This window comes from Pipra filicauda, unplaced genomic scaffold, assembly GCF_003945595.2.
Source record: "Pipra filicauda isolate LSUMZ 115617 unplaced genomic scaffold, ASM394559v2 scaffold9_size5747161_pilon, whole genome shotgun sequence".
Taxonomy (NCBI): Eukaryota; Metazoa; Chordata; class Aves; order Passeriformes; family Pipridae; genus Pipra; species Pipra filicauda.
The window spans coordinates 381450-402137 of record NW_024105198.1 but is presented as its reverse complement, the minus strand read 5'-3'; the positions used below and the strand labels follow the sequence as shown (position 1 = coordinate 402137).

Genomic DNA, 20688 nt, shown 5'->3' with positions numbered 1-20688 from the left:
GCTGGGATAGTTTAAATGTAGATCAGTTAGTGATAGGAGAGAACTGGCATTTGCTCCGGTTTCACCTTGAAGGCAGGGTTCAAACATTTTAAAGACCGCTTTTACAAACAGAAATATTGGGTAACACCCAACATCTGAAGTCTAATGATTGAGAAATACAGAATTCTTGCGGGCACAGGCTCTTGTGGGTGTGCAGGATTAAGCCCAAAGATCATAATATTATTTCCTCCTAGTTCCCTTCTCCGACTTTCACGAGTGCTATGTTCTGTTGTTGGGGCTTGCCCTGTGTTATTAAGAGTTGCCTTTGCAGATCTGAGTAATACTATGAAGATGTACGACAGGAAAAAGAAATATTTCAACAGGCTTTAAGAAACATACTAATAAATCCTTCACGATATATTAATCAATTGCCACTTACAAGATGGATTTTAGCTGGTGGAGGAAGATTTGTCTCAATAGGGGAAAGAAAAATATTTATTTTAATTAAAGGATTTCAGCAGTTTGCCTGCTTTTGTGAAAGACATTCCTTAATCCTGTGGGTGCAGCAATCTGCACTCTTCTGAAACTGAGTTGTGCTCTCATAAATTCCTCAGAAGTTGGCTGAGCAGTGACTTTACTCAGTATGTTTTCAGTCCAACTACAGCCTTGAATATTAAAGAGTTGCCTTCTTCTCCTAGTCCTACACCACCTGTCTCTGCAGAAAGCCCCTGGGAACTGCTGCAGGAAGAGGCATCCTGTGATACTTCCTTAGTGAAATCCTACTGCTCACTAAGTCCCTCAAGGCATAAAGTCCCTTGATCCCTGCATTGGCTCAGCCTGAACCGTCTGATACGGCTCATTATACACCAAATTATATTTAACTAACAGGGTTTGAAGAAAACCCATGTATTGTTAGGAACAGGATAAGCAGGAAAGGTCTTCCCAGACATTCAGCCACTGAAATGGGTATGCCTTCAGTGCTGCCAGCCTTTAATTCCAGAGGCTGGGATTGCAGGTAGCGATGCACAGCAGCACCTCCTGGCTCTGCTGGGTCAAGAGCTGCCAGTTCAGCCTGGTGCCCACCCTGCCCTGCCTGGGGCAGAGGGGTGAGCACTGGGGATCCTGTGCTGGCTGTGTGTGTGCTGAAGAGAGGAGAGAAGGGGCTGGAGGGAGAAGAAAGGGGGCTGCCCAGAACAAAAGGGACAGAGCTTGAGAAGAAGCAAACAAGCCACAGCCTTGGCTTATCTTCCAACCCACAGCATCTGTCCCTCATTCACTCCCTGTTTCATAGTCTGAGAATATCAAGCACTAAAAAAAATTTTCCCATACTTTTAGTTTTTATGTGTCTGAATGTTTGACACAGAAAACATTCATCAGAGGTCAGGAAATTTCTGTCAGCAGAATACACAAGTTAACCACTGTCTTCTTCCTGCTGGGGGGGAGGCAAGTAAACAAACTCCCCAGCCTTAATCACTTTTGACAGCCCAATTTCAACTGCCTCATTTTGATTAGAAATTTGTCTCCCACACTGTTTAAAAAATTTCTGGCCTGCAGCAGCACTTTTCATGACCACTCAAAACTGTGAGCCTGACTAAACAGTGTGGGGCAGGGTAAAAATGCCTTTGGAATCCCTTGGTCCATCAAAATCACAGCAGGCCTGACAAATCGACCAGCAACAGAGATACATTTTCATATCAACCCAGCTGTTCATTTTGGAAATATCAGAGCATACTCACTTGTGAAGAGACATCCCACCTTCTGTTTGCCAGCTGACAGGAGCACCTGTGTGCTCCCCAGCTGTTTTCCTAAAAAAAACATGGGATTTGGCACAACCCACCATCCACAGCTGTCTAAAGGCTGTTGGCCAACCAGGGCTTCCTGAGGCCCCGCCTGGGGAGCCCAGAGCCAGCAGGCAGGGCAGGGCAGGGCAGGGCAGGGCAGGGCAGGGTCAAGGCTGGAGATCGTCTGGTCCATCCTCCTGGGCAGAGATGGGCCAAACACACTGACAGTCAGGCAACTGGGTTACAATCTAAGCAAGACACGATTTAGCCCCAGGCTAAGTCATCCACTCTGTTGAGGACTGGCTGTAGGGGAGGCAGGTTTGGAGCTCACCTGGTTTGCTGAAGGGATGCCAAGTCTGTCCACACTCAGTGGCACTGCTGGAAGCTGACAGAGAACTGAACCCCCTTTAGGTGGCCCTGAACACCATCCAGGTGTGTATTTTTTTACAGTGTGTCACTGCCACATCCTTTGCTTGTTTTGGGCTTTTTTCATGTTTATAAGCTCAGAAAGGTAACAGCTTCAGTGGTTACTTTCATCAAGTAAAAGTGTTTTGTACAAAGAAGCTGCAAAAGTGGCAAACAGCAGAATGCTCTGTACTCCTGGAGATCAGAGTGCAGGAGCAGTTCTCTATGACCAAAATAAAGGGGGTTCAATGTCTGTGGGCACAGCACAACCTGCACTCAGCAGTGAACATGGGATAAGTCAAGTTGCAATGTTGACAGGCAGCTGCAGCCTGTCAGAAAGTGAAAAATACCTACACGTTTTTTACCATTGTTGAGTAAACTGTCAATTTAAGCACAAAAGTGTTGTGGCTTTTTAAAAGACAACAATAAATTTAGTTTTAAAAAAATTCCTATTTAGAGAAACTAAATTTACCCTTCTGTGCATAAGGCTTTCTTGGTTTATGTTGAAGTCCAAGTGAAAAAATCCAGATGGTGGTGAGGTTTCTTTCCCCATCTGTACCTGAGGGAACAGAAGTGATAAGATCTGCTCTGTTTTATACATTTCTTCTAAGTACATTATAGCAACTCTGAATTTGCTTTGCATAAAAACAGAACTCCTTGCAGTTTGTTGATATCTGAAAGGCCAGAAGATCTGACCAAAAGAAATGAAATTGCAGTTTGGGGGCACATAAATCCTAAAAGAATCAAGTATTTTTCCTAAATACAAAGTTTGTCATTTCAATTTACGCATCAAACAAAACTCTTAAACTTGCAGTGAAATAACTTGGAATAAAATGTTAATGTAAGTTACCGAAAAGAGCACAGTCAGACCCAGCCTGTGTGATAAGGCTCTTTCTAAGCCACCAGCAAGAGGGAAAAATTGGCAAAGGGAGTTTTGAAGCTCCCAAATACACGAATAAGTCTCTGTGATGCCATATACAGGCAATACTACAAAACTGCATAAACAGGCCAGCATGGGACAGCTGACAGAAGGGCAATAACACAGTAACAGATTAGGTGGCAGACAGAATTATCTCTTGATAATTCTTGACCACACCAGTGAGTCGAGCCTCTCTTCTTTTGCAACCCTTAGTTTGCATATACAGGAGGAAAGAAACAGAGAATTCCCCTGCCATTTCATCAGAGACAATATTGCCATCATTTTAACTGATATTCCTGGGAAAAAGAAGTTTATGTTGCTTGAGCCAAAAATTACCAATTTATCACTGTTGGCAGAAGCATCTCAATGTCATCACTGTATAAATGTCTAGTAGAGAAAGAACAGAATGAACTCACTATTTCAGCACACAGTGCAATGTGCAAACTAGACACATCATCCAATGATTAGTGGACAAGAATAGCTTTAACATAAACACTATTTCTGAGTGAATTCAATACTACTTATCCTTTTCTAAATTACACCACTGAAAGTTTTCAGAGATAATCCTGCTTTCTTTCACTTTTGTTTCTCAGGGGCTGAAGAATACATAGTGTGGGATGGTTTGTCTTATCAAATATTCTTAAGAAGTTCATGCACTTAGAGGCTTCTGTTAGGAGACAGAGTGTTTGTTATCACTTTGCTTTTTTCTTCTCCTGATAGGAGAATATGGCATTCTGGAGATCAAAAGCAAGTGGATGAAATGAACAATGTGGCATCAGCTCATGAATTCATACCTATCTGAAACGTCATAATACTTATTAACACAAATTAACGTCTACACTTAAGATATTAAGTATTTTTCACTCAAGCAGCAAAAGGATTTCAAAAAACCCACTGACTTTGGAGCAGAAAAATATCTGTAAATGCATGAGGAGAAAAAGGAACAAACCTTGTTGAACTGCTGAAGAGCAGGAAATGTAGCTCCAACAGTTTCACGGAAGATAAAACTGGCACTATGCCACTGCCTGGGACAGAGTTAATTTTCATCTTAGAATCATAGAATCATTAAGGTTGGAAAAGATGCCTGAGGTCATCCAGTTCAACCAGCACCACTGTGTGCACCATTAAACCATATCCAGGTGCCACATCCACATGGCTTTTGGGCACTTCCAGGGATGGTGAATCCACCACTGCTCTGGGCAGCCTCTTCCAGTGCTTGACCAGCCCTTCAGTGAAGTAACTTTCCCTGATATCCAATCTAAACCTCCCCCGGAACAACTTGAGGCCATTTCCTCTCATCCTGTTACTTGTTACCTGGAAGAAAGGACTGACCCCCACCTGGCTACAACCTCCTGTCAGGGAATTGTAGAGAGTGAGAACATCCTCTCTGAGCCTTTTTTTCTCCAGGCTGAGCCTCCCCAGCTGCTCCTCATCAGACTTGTCCCCCAGCTCTGTTGCCCTTCTCTGGACACGCTCCAGCCCCTCAATGTCCTTCATGAACTGCGGGGCCCAGAGCTTGACACAGGATTTGAGGTGTGGCCTCACCAGTGCCCAGCACAGAGGGACCATCACTGCCCTGGTCCTGCTGCCACAAGCCAGGATGCCATGCCCACCAGTTTCTCCAGGAGAAGGGGAAACAGTGTCTGTAGAAACTATAGAAATCCTTTGCTTCACTATAGTCCAGGTAGACACATCCACAGCCTTTCCCTCATCCCTGGTCATAAAAGGACATCAGGTTAGTCAAGCAGGATCTGCCTTTCATAAAGTTGTCAAGATTCTGGTGATGAAATAATTATAATAAAGCCACAATTATAATACTCCAAAGATAGATGTTTATTGAGTTGCTGAAAAATACAAGTATTCCAGTAAGTCTGTCACATTTAAATGTTAGCTAAAAAAAAAACCCACAGAAGTTACAGATACAGTCTAGTTGTTCTACTTCCCCACTACATTGAAAATTATGGTAAGATGATAAAAAAAATTAAACCTTTAACAATCACCTGTGAATTTCAGAAAAGTTAACAGGTTCTTATTTCTCTTATATTGCCCTTACTAGTAACTACGAGCTATTGTGCTGAAGTTATGCACTGGTCAGCTCTGAAGGCAATGTGTTATAAGCTGTGAAAACTAGGTATTTGTAGCATAATTTACTCTTTGGCTATATAATCAGAATATTATTAGCACGAGATTTTCATTATTAATGAGGCCTACCTAATTAAAACCTCTAATAACTACATACACATTTTCCAACAGATTTAATCTGCTAAAGTCATTCCCACATTAAACTTTCACCCTTTTTAAAAAATATTCTTGGAAGGGTTCTAACAGCCACCTGTAGCCACCTGACTGATGTGTTTGAACAGAGAATCAGAAACAGAACTCTGTGAAAAAACAGAGGAGTAGTCAATTTTTTTCCCCCAAATCTCAGTCTCCACAAAGTCAGAGTATCAGAACAGCAACACTTGCCTGGGGCACCACAGTTACATCCACCTCTGGCATGGACAGATCCTAATGAGAAAGTTAAAAGGCTACAGTGGATTGTAGCCAATGCAAACCTGCAGCTGCTGAGAGCAACGTGTCCAAGTGCTCTGCAATCAGGACTCGAAGGGAGGCTGTAAGGGCAGACACAGCACAAGAACAGACACTGCAGGTACCTGAGACGGCGGGGGGAGATCCGAGTCTGAACGGAAGAGTTCCAGCAGCAGCAGTTCACCATCTTTGATTTAAGAAACAGAAGCTCGGTGTGACTTGCACAAGTTGCTGCAGTCAGCAAGACCTACACAGAACCTAAGAACTGCTCCTGAAGAATCACTGGGTGGTTGGAGCACTGCAGTGAGGATCATTAAGTGTATTGGGTGCCTTTAGTCCTCACACACTGCCAGACCCACTGCAGCCTGCCAGCCAGAAGCACCTTCACCAGAGCAGGTGTTGTGAACCATCTACATTGTGTTTATAGATGGAGCCTGCTATTTACCAAACTCTTAACACCTCATGACTCAGTGAAAAAAGTCCATGTCTGAGACATATTATCCATAGCTGATAATCAAAAGATAAAGGAACATACGAGTTTGTGGCACGCTGATCAAACGTACCAAGCTCAAATTAATACTAAAATTACATTGCAAACTTTGTGACTTTTACATTTCTCTCACGTGGGAATCACAGAGGGTTATTTGCTTACTTTGATTATTCAAGAGTGACCTTCCCCATGAAGATTGCCAAGGACAGACAGGAATCTCGTGGTTCATGGAGTTCAGCGCGGAACAGAGGGTTCTGAACACGGTATCATTCCCCTTTAACACTCAAAAAGCCTTTTCATAAGAGGAAAGTTTTTTTTGAGCTGAAAACTGAACAACAGGCTCAGAACATTTCAACTACAGACCCCTTACTGGTAACAGCAAAAAAAGTTCCAGCTGTTGAGATGCCCTTGTCAAGGAATGGTGTTCACTCTCCTTGTAATGCTGCTCCCCAATTTCTGCTTTATAGTGCCAAAATGTGCTTCACCAGAAAACAAAGAGCAGCTGGGTGTGTGCAGGTGAAGAACAAGGTCTCACAGGGGAAAACATCTCTTAAAGAGCACTTTCAAGTCTAAAAATAAAATTGTCCACACCTTTAAATAATCAAAAAGAAATTAAGGTAAAATAAATTTCATCATATAAAATTCTCTTTTAACCTCCATTTGAATAACCCAACTTAACTACAGCTCCAAACTCTGTCAGTTCTGTTTCCCTAATCTGGATCTGCTAATTAATGACTGCAAATCACACAGATTATCTGTGCTATTGCCAGGGAACAGAAGGGAAGTAGATCACCTCTGTCAGGAGGAGTTTCCATACTGGATTAAGCTTATCATTAGCAAGACTCAAAAAACTCTTGTTGTTCCAAACAGATAGGCCAGAAGACATTGGGTGGTTTTCATGTTGTGTAAGACAGGAAAGTGTGTAAGAGTATAAAGACAGGGCTACAAGTGAAGGCATCTTGATCTTCACATATTCTCACCACTGCTTTCCCTGCTGGTCAAAGCCCAACATACTCCATGTGTGGATGTGTCCCCACGTCCCTGGCACAGGACTCAGTATTTCTTTAGTTTGTCAAGGAACATATTTCCTGTATGTAACCAGGCAGGTCACTTATCTATTGAAATGACAACACAGACATTTGAGAGAGCATACAACAGATTCTCATTATTTACTACAAATATATAAAACCTGAAGTGAAATCAAATTGAATAACTTGACTACATGGAAGTTATGAAACAGTTCGTACTTTATACACAGCGTATGTACACTGGTTTTGGAAGTGTGGGTTTTATCCATGCAAATTTAATACAAAACACTATTTACAAAAAAAGTAAGAGTAAGAACATTTTTCAAAAGAAACATGTATGTTGGAAGCTCCAGCAATAATGGAAATCCTGAAAAAAAGGCTTAATACAGTATAGTACAAGTAGACAATCTTCAGAAGTGTGGAAGATGCACTTTACAAGAACATGAAATGCAAACCAAATTGAAATGCACTATCAAAAATTTTCCAAGTATATACACAATTTGAGCATGTATTTTTAAATGATCACTCTCCAGCTGTGCCTCAGAACTTCTGCCACGTCCTGCACACATTTACATATTGACCATTTGGTTACACTGCATTTTCCGAGTTTTATAACCACAAGTTACAAAGTAAAATAACTGAATACCAACTGAATGGTAACTGTAAATCGATCACATTTTCCTTGTTCTAGACATTATATAATAGTCAAAAGTATTCACATTATTCCCAATGTATTCCACCAAACAACCCTTTTGCAATACACCTCTGTATGCCCTTCCTGGGAATCCCAGCCTGGCATTACTGCTGCTGCCACAGCCAGGAATTCCCATGGCTGCACAACTGGATCAACATCTGCATGTGAAGAGCACAGCCTTGCACATGCTCCAGGATGCACATCAGTATTGAACAGTTACTGGGAGTTCCCACAGCAGCTATGGCACAACCAGACCCTACACAAATATAGTCATTTGGGAAATATTTCACTGGTTCATTCATTTTAAAAATGGAACAGAGCAAAAAAGTATCCTTGTGGCATTTCTCAATATTTTACCATCTGCCTCCATAAAATTATTGGGGGGAAAAAAGTTTGGTTTGCCTTATTTCACACAATTTTGGAAGAAGTGAGGAAATCCTCATCAGTGCCAAGAATTCACTTTAAATGACTGACTTAATGCTGTAGCTGAGTTATAAAACTATTTTTTGAGGGAAGTTCTGGTCTCATTGAAGTCTTACAATCACAGACTTGTCTAAGTTGGAAAACACCTTTGAACCAATCAAGTTCAACTGCAAACTTAACACTGCCAAAATGAAAAGTTACCCAAAACAACTAAATTTGCTGTCAGTCTGAGCTATCCTTCTCCTTTAGAATCTGCTAAGATACTACAGTAATCATGGGAAAACTTTTTGGTTTTTGCTTATTTGAAGAGTAGGATTCTCATATGTGTATGTAAAAAACACACTGAAAATTCTTCTTTGAAAATGTAGTCAGCTATAAAACATTTGAACTAAAAATGCCTGATCGTAGGATTTTATGATAACTTGTATTCCTTCCATGCATCTTACAGCAATTCTGCCTCCCTTTGCCTCTCACACTAAAAAAAAAATAATCAAAACCAGTCAGGAAACAAATACTTCATATAACCACAATTTTAAGATGCTGTCAAATTGTAATACGTGAAATATTTAAAAGACAAATAAAGCAAGTGGCAATTTATTATGTAAGAAACACAAGAGCCAGAACTGCTCCTGTGCAGTTTTAAACTAAAATTTAGTTAATCACATATACTCTCTCTCTTAATAGTGAAGATCAGCAGAAACTTTCTTCACAGGAAGGGAATAATTTATCTTCACATTTATTTCACAAAATGAATCTGTACCATAAAATTCCTCATTAAAAACACACACTCCACCTTTCCCTCTGTAAATGAATTACACATATCCCGGTGTGCTGAGTACGGAACAAACCCAGTAACACTGTTTTCATTCCCTCACATGAGAGCACAACGTGAGTTATGTCCTTGGCCAACTACACTTTGCCTTTCCCATTCCTGGTCTGAATGAACTCTTTTTGTTTTAATCCCAGTTTTGGTATGTTGGGGTGGTGTTCTGTTTGCTTTTGCTTTTCAAGTAAGAGATCCTCATGAAAGAAACACAGACATTAACCTCATTTATTGAGGAAGCAGAGAGATTTCATTTGCCAATACAAAACCACATCTCCTGTCTGCAGGAAGTGCCACAAACACCCTCAGGTTGCTTTCTGTTGAAATCAGTTGGATCAGCTCCCTTTCAAACAAGCATTTAAGGAACCAGCAGAAGGAAGAAGTGCCAGACCTTCTTGCTTCTCTTCAATACCAAGACACATGGAAGTTCTGTTCTAGTGAAAACAGATGTGTCCAGTTTTGTTTGAATTTGGTGACAGATTTATGTCAAAAATCTGAGGAAACTACCACTAAATGATATTTGAAGTAAAGTTTTTAGTGCAGTGACAACCATCAGTTGTCCTCACCTACAATTTTACCAAGGTAACACAGTTTCCCATTGGATGAAAGCTCTGATTCAATGTAATTTTTCCTATCATCTAAGTACTGTATTTGGCATACCAGAAAATTTGTATTAAAGAAAATAAATCAGTGTAACATTTTACAGATTCCTTCGACTTACCAGACATCACTATTTTTAGTTAAGAATTTGACACTGAAGTTTGCTCATGTCAAACAAGTTTAAGCCATGTTTGCTATGGGCTCCAGCTCAGGTGTTCCATAAATGAAAAAGGTGAAAGTCTTTACTGAGGTCAAGGCTAAAAGTTGCCTGGAGTTCAGTAAGGCTAGGATTGAAAAAAAAAAAAAAAATAATTCTTATGACTCATGTCATAGTTATTCATTGTTTCAAATGAATTCCTCCATATTTATGATCATAGTTCTTGGCTAAATTTTGGAAGGCCTCCAGATAGGTGGGTATGGATGGTTTCCTGCACCCCCAGCTGGGACACTGGAGCAGCAGTGTCAGAGAATAGATGGGAAACATCTCCGACATACTGTGTGGGAAGTCACCCACTTCACAACAACAAATGTCACTGCTTTAAGATCTCACCATATCTGGGACATTATTGCTTAAATGAAAGATCATTCATATGTGACATACTGCATCCAATGACATAAAACACAGACAAAATACACCAGGCCAGAAGCCCTGTCACTGTGTTGATTCACTCTCTAATTTACAGTTCATACCACATTATTGCAGTAGCTTTGAAGAGCATTCACAATAACAAAAGCACCCTTGTTAACCCATTAATTTATCAGGAAAACTTAAGGTAGCTTCCTGAAGCTTTTAATGTTGACTCTTCTTCATGTCCTAAGTAAAAACTGAGCAACTGCAAAAGGAACTGAGGAGGCCTCTGGTTTTAAGAATCCTATCAGCTGTAGCAGGTATTAGTAATGGCATCACATGCTAAACAAAACACCTCAAACATTATAAATGTTTGGAGCAGGGATTCTGCAACTACAGTAGTTCACCAGTGCCACTGGAGCAATTTCTTAAAAAACATAAGGAGGAAGTAGGAAAGTGGCTGGCATGCTACATAGAGAGAATTCTTAACTTTTACACTGTGGTGTAACTTTATAAAATTAGTTCAGGAAAGAAAAAAAGCTACTTTAAGATCAGAAAACTTATTTAAATGTGACAATGAAATAGTGGAGATCAGTTAAAGACAGATAACTGACAGTGACAATTTATAGTCCTCAATTCTATGGCTCACACAACTAGAACTTTGCTCTGGTATCAGCAACAACAATGAAACAAAAGACAGGAACTTGCTCTTTTTGAATGGCTGGGTTCTTCAAATGGAGCAGGCAAGCATTTTGCTTAGTGAATTATATTACTTTTTAGTTTTATTTTTTGCATGACTTTTTAGATACTGCCTTTAATGAAATCAGAGATTGAAGTTGTTAAAATGAGTATTAAGGAATGATTCAAAAACCAGCTAAGAGAGATTTGAAATACCATATTTCAAAGGCCAAAACAATCCAGTTTCCTTAAACACATATTTATCTAACCTAAGATTTACACCTAGGACTTTGCAAATTGAGTTATACACCAGCCTCTCCATGAGCTGTATTTTAAGAAAACCCTATATAAACAATAGTGGTTTTTAACTACTACACATACACCAGTTTGTTTTAATGGATTTAAAAATAAGTTGAGTTTTTTTTTAAACTTGTGATCAGAAAAAGGTTCTTTTTCCTGTCAGCTATTGACTTTAGGGACTACAGTAGAAGGACTACACAATACTCTTCCATCATTCTTTTATGAATAGTATTACACAGGGTCTTGATCAATTGGAAAGAACAGAATCAAATCTTGTTAAGTGCTTGGCAAACACATCCCTCAATCGAAAATAATCAAATATATAATTGAAAATAGAAAATAATAATTGAAATAGAATATAATAATAGAAAATCTGTGACAGTCAAAACATTTTTTTTTAATTGAGCTACCTGTTCATGAAGAACAAACTAACACAAACAGATTTCCTATTAAATTTATGGAATTATTTGCAATTTGGTTAGAGAAGATCTCAACTGTGCATGGTTTCAGAATGTTCTCAAAACACCAAGAATTTGTGCAGAAGCAAACAAACACGTAAACTCAGAAGTTTCGAAAAACCACCACAGTGGAAATTGTTCTTTTTCACATTTATGCAGAAAAATCTCATGTCTCAGCACAGTGACATTTCTACAAACTGACCAGAGTGCTGTGCCACACTCGTGTAAAATTACACAAGAAACCCAGTAAACACTAAAGAGAAACACTGATACTTCCCAACTAAATTATGGATATACCTGTTGTAAAAATGTAATGTGAGATCAGGAGCAATATTACACAAAATCCTGAACATCACAGCGTAAACCTGAGATTTTGGCAGTTTTATCAAAATGTCCTAAATTACTCTGTATGAATCACTAGTCCTCATGTCTTATTCATTGTATTTGTTTGTCCCAAACAAAGAAAAGTAGACAGCTTTTTTTTTTTGTCCAACAATACATTAAACCAAAAGTAATTAGGTATTATCAAATTAAATATCATAAATAAAAAGTATTTACAGTATTTTCTAATTATTAGACAACAAATAACCAAGTAAATTGTGCAACAAACTTAAAACACCCAACATCAAAAATGTGAAGTATTACTTAAATCTTCACATACTGATTTTACAAAAAAACTATTAAAATATTAAAAAATTTCCATTTCGTCTATTTTAAACAAGGAAATTTCAAAAATGTTTAAGACTATTAAGAATTATCAATTACACAGGCACTTCACATGTAAACAATCTACAGTACAACTGAAAAAAAAAATATTTGGCACCAACCTAGAAGACTGGAAAAACTCAATAAAACGTGTCCTTTTCCCATTGTATACTGCTTTGTGTAATCACCAGACACTCAGACTCAATACTGGCAATGTTAGAAGTGCGTAAGTTACAATCAGGAGTGCAAAAAATAAAGAACGCAAATATTAAGCTTTCAGAGAGTGAAAGGGGATTATAAGTGATCAGTTGCTCATTTTTACCATCACACCATCGCTACATTTTTGTCTTACCTTTAAATCAAATGATTGACTCGAGAGATTAAAGTGACGGGGGGTGTGCTTTGTACTTCTGAAATAATTCAAACATTTGCGATGTAAAAACAGGAATCCAGCATTTAACTGTAACACTCAGATGTCAAATGGCAGCTTTTAACTTAACTAGAAAGAGAACCTGATGCTACCACAACCTCTTTGTACATCCAATTACGAAAGAAAAAAAAGATTAATTACGGTCTTTCAACTGTGAACTGACTCCAAGGTTTTCACATACAGCTCCAGAGTAAGGCTCTCTACAGCATCTGGACAGATATTAGTTTTTGATGGCTTGGGTGTTCCCACATAGGAGGCTGAACTGCCTCAGAGCAATCCATAGCAACAGAGCAAATGGGAAGTTGTCGAGCTTCCAAGAAGTCACGTCACACAGAGGAGAGCTGAGATACTTTCAATGCCGGCAATTCAAGCAGAGCTTGAACTGTGAGGCCAACCTTCACCAGACCCCTTTCCTCCAGAATGTGATGAGGCAGGCAAAGTCTCTCCTGCAAAATAACACAGTACATTTAACGAGTCACATCCGTTTTTGCCCAAGGCTGTAACAAACACATTCTCTCTGAAGTCACACATCGCTTAAGAGGAAATGTCTTTGGCCTTAAATTTCGTATGTGGCTCTCTACAGTAACAGAACGGGCAGAAACTTGTTACAGTTAAGATCTGTGTAAACTATGAAAACCCCAGAAGATACACAAAAGACTGTTAGATTCAAAAAGTCAAAGACTGTTTCTTTTCATAGGCAGCTCAATAAAAACAAGCTGATGGGTGCTGTTGGCTCAGTGGCCTTCTTCCCCCTTCCCTTGTTTTGTAGACTTAACACAATTTTTTCCCTTGGGAAAACCTGGAAGTGCTGAGAGTCAATAATGATCCATTCTCCAAGAAAGTCATCTTTCAGTTTTAAAATTCAGCATAAGCTGGATAATTTCCCAACTGCCAGCTGGTGTTACAAGTCATTTGGGAGGTAAATTTCCATCTCTAACTCGAATGGCCCATGACTCTATACCAGACAGAAGCTGTGGCAGAGCAGTAGCCCAGGCTTCTAAATCCATTCTTGTTGCACTAAGAAGGAATCAAAGGAGTTTTTTGTCTCCTGACATGCAGGAAATGGTTGAATCTTTAATTTTTTTCCCCTCATACAAGGAGGTAAGAGGATGAACTGGGGCAACATCAGCACAAGTAATGGACTGTAACTATGGCTGTGCTAAAAAAGACAGCTGATCAGATAGACTACAGACTTCTGTAAGTGCAGGATATTTCCTGAAATTCGTGCAAAGTGAGTTGCTAAACTTGAGACTTTCAAATATTAAAACATCACCCTCTCACACCAGTTCTTTTGTTTAGGTAACAATTTATTTCACAAGGAGATCAGTGTTATTTTTACTGTGAGGAACTGACAGAAACCCAGGAAGTAGCTTCCTCAAGCTCATGCCATGGGCCAGAAGTGGAATTTCTGTTCATAGCTTCAAGTTCCCAGGTCAGTGCTATAACCACTACTGCTCCCTGAATAAAGCCCCCCAAAGCCCCCAACTTGAGCATTTGCTGACATTTCCCGTGGTTGTTAATAAGTCAATAAAGCAATCAGTGTACCTGTGGAACGCCCAGTTTTTTACAAGCATCGAGAAAGTTTTCAACATTTCTTCGGCACTTTGCCATACTGAGTTTAGGCTGTAAAGACAGGATGTTAGATTTTCATCAGACATTTGTGAAGGACAGTATATTTCTCATGTAAATTCACTTGCAGTTGCTAAAACACATTCTGCGAAGACTCAGGATGTAAAAATAGCTCCGAAACTAAACATCTGAGCCTTGTTTAATGCTCATTCCAGAAAAACTGAAGAGGGGAGTTTAGCAAATTATTATGGTAATCATGATTCATGATGTTTTAGTATTGAAATTCAAAAGGCTTGTTTTCATGCAAGATGTAAGAGAAGTGAGATAAATGACCTACCACTGCTGGCGATGGGACGTGAATGCTGGCAACAGATCGTGGCCTTATGTGATTGGCTAAATGGCAAAGAACCACCCCATCCATCAACGCTGCTCCAATGTCATCTGGCAAAATCACCTTCAACCTTGACTCAAGGTTCTATAAAAAAAGGCCATAAGGAAGTTACTTTCAGCATTAGCTAATTTTTAATTTGAACTCCAGGGTATTTTAAAGCGTTTAGAAGTTTAAAAGGAACGTTTTAAGATGAAAGTAAATGGAGTCAATTTACACTTTACTGAGTATAAATATACTTTTCTCCTTATTACCTTTTGTTTTGCTGGGTTTTTCTCATTTTGCTTTTTTTTTAAATGACATAACAACATATATTGAGAAAGACATTCTACAAACAATGACCAGGATACACAGCTCTCAAACCCATAAAATGAACTCACTGTTTGTAACAGGAAAGCACAGAACTTTAAGGACAGAAATGTTATGCTGAATATGTCATCAGTGTGCAGAATCTGTGCACTGAAATCATACAGGATTTTATTAGGAGGAGGAAAAAAAAGGAGGGGAACACAACTTTGGAAATGGCTATTTCCCTTGTACAGATGACAGTTAAATAGTGCAGTTTCCACTCTTGTGTTGCAAAATGGAGAAGGCAAACAATGACCTTCCCCACCCCAGCAAGACTTCACTTCTCAGGAAGTGAACCAGACAAACAGAAACATCCTTCACAGGAGTCACACTGCAAATAAGAGCTGAACTGTTATGATTCAGTTAACTATAACTGTTAAATATCTTGAGAACAGAACTACACGGAAAACTACTTATTGGAAATCTGAGATGTAGATCCCATTCAGTGTTGTGTAACTTGTAGCGACTTTCTACCCTCAAAAAGCATTTGGCTACTCAGAAAACCATCATCATTTTTCTTCAAGTCTCAGGTCAAACAGCAGCAAACACAAGCAGACTTACTGTCTCCCTAAAAAAAGCTAAAACCTCAGAGAGCCAAGAAAATAAATCATTTTTTGTTTTGCTTCATTTCTTAGCTAAAAAAATAAATAAATAAACAAACAAATAAATAAATAAATTTAGTTCCAGGCTGGCATTTTGGTTGGACCCAAATTAGTACCTCTGTAGGCTGTTACATGAAACTCCTTAGAAAGAAATGCCACTGTGGTAGGGAGCAAACTAAATGCACTGCACCCATCCAGTAAAACATGGTACATACATTGCGAAGCTGTCTGATTTGTTCCCTTTCTTCCCTCAAATGTTCCATTTTCCTCCTCATTGTAAATCCAGGATCCACGGCACCATAGTCCTGGCGTGAGGCACGGCTGAAAGCTGAGCAACATTATTAGGGAAGTTAGCTACCAGAATACAGATTCAAAACACTCAGTTATTAAAAATCTCTAACCAAGAATAAAAACTGCAGAACTTTTAAGAATGTTTTTAAGCATCCTGATAGGAAAGATAATATGAAACATCTAATAATATGCAGAGATCATCTTATGTGTAAATGGATAATTAGAAAATATGGAGACAGAATTTATTTCAATATTGAAGTATGAGTTTGAGATACACAACTCCATTTGCACTTCTTCAATCTAGCTTTGAAAGTATTTTTACTGTGTTTTACTTTTAATGAAGTATAAAGTCATTAATGAGTCTAAAAACAGATCTCCCTGATATAATTTAAAATTAAAGACTTAAAACATATACACACACACATATGTGCATGTGTTAGGTGTGCATATGCAGAAACAGAGTGATCACTTGTTAAAGAACTAATTGAAAAATATGAAATGTCTCATCTAAAAGTTCAGAGTTTTTTCTTTAAAAGAAGGTCTGTTAAATAATGACATTCACTTTACTACTCTTCGTGGTCAGAAAGCCTTCAAATGACTATTATTTTACAGGATACTGACAAATGCAAACTCTTCTGTTGCAATACTTCTGTATCCTTAAGTAGTTTATGCCATGCTTTTGAGAAAAAAAAAAAATTCAAAACTTACACCTTGAGAACTTTCTATGTTGTTTTTAATAGTCTGGATTTTAGCAAGAGATCTAAGAATCAAAAATACAAACTGTACAACTGTAACTGGGGGTGGGGGGATGTGGAGTATTTCTACCTAGATTTCAGAGGACTGAAAGCCTGCTTTAGAAAATACAATTTGCTTATAAGGGTATGGCTGAATCTTGGAAGACTCAGGGTACAACAAAGCCCATCAAAGTACTGCCAGAGCTCTGCTCAAGGCATCCTTTCACAGAAGAAATTATAAAAATTCTACTTTTGAAACCTGCTTCAGCCACCAGATCTCAAGAACAATTGTATGCTGCTTCCCTGTTTTTGACAGGAGTAAATATGCAGAAAATAAAGCAGTGGGAGAAAAAAAATAAAAAAGAGATTAAAAAAATCACTGTGCAACTTGAGGATCTTCCCATTATTCATCTGCCAAAGCAGCTGTCTATGCCTTTCCCAGTACTATGCAGTGATGAGCACACTGAGGAAATTCCTGTACTGTGACATCTCCCATCCTTACAGTCCACTGCAGCCTGGGAAAGAAACTTCTGTTCTACCATACTGTGTTGGAGAACAACAGCTTACCTGACCTTGGTTTGAGACCAAATGGACCATGAGTGTTACTATCTGTCCTTTCATAATCCTGTCAAAAGAGATAAAGTCAATTTTCATTCAATCATTAAAAGAATTAACTTTTGTTCCCATGAAGATACTGTTTAAATTATTCTTGCCTAAGGAGAGTCCTTCTGCTTAACTGTAGTACAGTCTTTTGGAAGGGACAGTATAAAATACACAGAATGAAAGTAACCACTCTACATGCAGATAAAATTCTCATTATGAGGAAGAAAAGCAGCACCAACTACCTAAAACTACTGCAAATTATTTCAAATTACTGCAAACTGTTCTGTGAACAGAGTTCTAAGCCAGCTGTAAGCAGATGCAAATATTCCCCCAATGCTTAGCACCAAAACATTTCTCAAGAAATATCTACTTCCAACTATGAAGATCAGGTTTTTCTCATTTCACCATCTAAAGAGAGAGATCCACTCAACATTTTGGTATGTACATGAGATATCCTTATTTTAACTCATTCCACTGTATTTGGAGATGTTCTAATTCTGCTCCCTCAGGCTCCTTATGGACATAAGGTGGAAATGTTAACAATATTTGCTTTATTTTGAGTTCAGCACTGCAGTGCTGTCCCAGTGAGACTCCTTGGACAGCAACCCACAATGGTAAAGGATGTGACTCCTTGAGAGGTGTCAGTGCCTTTGGGTTCCCAGTGATACATAAAGTATTAAATCACAGGTTTTACTTTAAATCCTCTCAATGACTAGTGCATAGGGAACACCTAAAAAACATGGCAAACTTGATTTTTGTTTCATTAGTTACTTTCATTAGCAAAGATAATGGAGACAAAGCAAAGCACCTTTCCTCACACCAAAAAGAAGAGCCCTAGGAGAGATCAGAGAGTTGCAAAGATAAAACAAGTTGCAATATCTGTCTCTGGTTGATCTGGTTTTGAATTTTTATTATGATGAAATACTTCTAATTGTAGTTTCAAAGGGAACAGCTTTATATCTGCATGAAAAACCTGGTGACAGCAATGCACATAAAGAAATGTTTGTTGAATGAAAAACAAAACCACAAACTTGTACCTCAGACGACACAGGAGACTGTGGGGACACATTAGTATTATCACTGTCTTGCTAAAAAGAAATCAAAGAGATGAAATTATAAAAATGAAAACGATGATTTAACAAGAAACATGAAATTATGAAATACATGAGACATGTAACATTTGCCAAGTATGCTACAAACTGGCAGCAACTAAATTTTAAAACATGTAAGCCAAGGAAATACTGTTTACATCAAATATTTTACATTACCTCTGCTTGATAGGTGAACTAACTTTGCTATTACCAAAGCAGGCTAATGTCCTACTGTTTCCCAGTAGACAACCTCGAGGGTTTTTTTCAAATAAAGGAGTATAATACTTATTTTTGCTATGGCTTTGGAATGCAAAATTAATTGGTTCAAAAAAGACAAGTGAAGAAATCTTTTCTTAATACTTCACACGATTACTACATCTCACCTCATCATTTTCATTTCCACTTGAACTCTTTCTGGAAGACTTATACTGCAAAACACACACAATTTATTACTTCAAAATGGAAGTATGGTTTTCATTTGAACTAAATTGGTATTGCTCAGATGTTACTTATTACTCATGAAGCTGCTGAGAAAAAAAAGCCATGTTACGGAATCAGAGGAGCAACAAAGAAACCAACCAGAAAAGGAACAGGAAGTTCCTAGGCTAGACAAGATCTTCATTCTGTTGAAGAGACAAGAGCATTTGAAAAGTAAATACCTTTATAGTGTGAACTCTGCATATGACAGTTGATCCAAGTGAAAAGGTCTTAACAATTGCTAATGTTGTTAAGAAGCATTAATTCTTAGAAAAAATTATGCAACTTATAAAACTTACTTCCATAATATGCTTTGTTAAAAGAGGCCTCAAGACTGCTTACACTTTGTGATTGAGTTGACATGGTAAAAAATTAAATAAAAAAAAATATCTTTGCAACTTCAAAACTGATCACATCCTTTTATCTATTCAAGACAATACTTTTCCCACAGGTCTGTCTGATTTGTTGTGCACAGCCTTCATCACCATCCCACTTCCCTACCTTATGCTAAAAATGTAGGAAATGAAGGAGGGATTGAAGGAAGACATTTACAAAAGCAGAATTTAAGAAAATAAGTGTATTTCATTGTCTGCAGAGCAAGTGTACAAAAAAAGAGGGAAAAACTCATGCAGACAGAATTAAAAAGATCATCAGAAAAAACCTCTGTGTTGAGAGTATATGGCCAGCCTACCCCTCCTCATGGTTTAACATGTAGCAAGGATCCAAAACAACTACAAACTAGTCCATAAAAAAAAGGCATTTTGGTTAATAAAGTATGTCTTCAATCACAGGATTCTTTTTACATATTTAATTAAACAAAGATTTCAGGTTACTTCAGTGCAATGCCACAAAAAAAGGATTTCTGATTCTCAGGGGCATTTTTCATGCCCTTCTGCTGCACAGTAAAAATACAGAATATGCATAATAAAGATGCTCTATAAATACATCTAGATGCTGATCCAACTCAGTTTTCCTTGCTCTAGTGACACCCACTGCAGTAATTTGGCATGTATTCTTAAGATATTAGTGTTTGGCACTACAGATATGATTATTCAATCAACTTTTTTGCCATGAAAACATGGACACAATATGAACTGTGTTGTCACTGGTTTCTCAGAACAGCAGTGGTTCTTATTTTTTCCCAGTTTGCCATGGAAGACAGACTCTGTTTCACTTGCTTATTGCCTTGTTTTTGCAAATGAAACTATGAGTGATACAGTGTATTTTGTTACTGGTACAGCCTGTTTAATTCACTTTTGAGACATGTCTATAGCTGTATGTAATGTGATTTCAGGCATCTGCTTCCTTCACAGAGCTCAAAACTGACTGGCATTTAAAGACATCCTTGTAAGTTAAGAGGAAGCACTTCTGTATTCGTAGCACAGCTGCTGAACAAGTCCAATGACTGAATTCTGTTTTACTTAGAAATTTCTCTGCCTCTCCTTAAAGGTTGTAGTGCAAAATTAATTTCAGGATGAAAACCCTGGAAAGAGGATACAGCTCCAAAAACTCTTTAGAAAAAAAAAAAAAAAAAAAAAAAAAAAACTTCTGTAATCACAACAATGTATCTAAGCTGTATGGCTCGCTCTGTTCTCCCAAGAATTTAATTTCTTTGAAGTTCCCTGGCATTTCACAAAGATATTTGATGGCAAAGACCCAAGAAACTAATTTCATAAGTGGCAAATTTAATTTTAACTCAACCTAGCACTGCTCAGAAATCTCCTATTTCTCTACATACCCCAAAATAAATGTTACCCAACGCTGCTCCAACTTCC

The 20688-nt window shown here is 38.3% G+C and overlaps 1 protein-coding gene across 4 annotated transcripts in view; it reads right to left on the bottom strand.

Annotated features, from left to right (window-relative positions):
• Positions 1-7241: 7241 nt before the first annotated feature.
• The window catches only part of LRCH2 (leucine rich repeats and calponin homology domain containing 2), a 40631-nt gene continuing 27184 nt past the window's right edge, over positions 7242-20688 (bottom strand). For 2 of the 4 annotated variants that reach the window (XM_027721849.2, XM_027721852.2), the window contains 7 exons: positions 18820-18864; positions 18383-18433; positions 17310-17367; positions 15933-16045; positions 14717-14854; positions 14356-14433; positions 7242-13256 (listed from right to left, as the gene is read on the bottom strand). In XM_027721849.2, the coding sequence (XP_027577650.1) occupies positions 13137-13256; positions 14356-14433; positions 14717-14854; positions 15933-16045; positions 17310-17367; positions 18383-18433; positions 18820-18864 (603 nt within the window). In that variant the 3' untranslated portion in view covers positions 7242-13136. The remainder of the gene's footprint in view (positions 13257-14355; positions 14434-14716; positions 14855-15932; positions 16046-17309; positions 17368-18382; positions 18434-18819; positions 18865-20688) is intronic. The other 2 variants (XM_027721851.2, XM_027721853.2) reach the window with 1 other exon arrangement.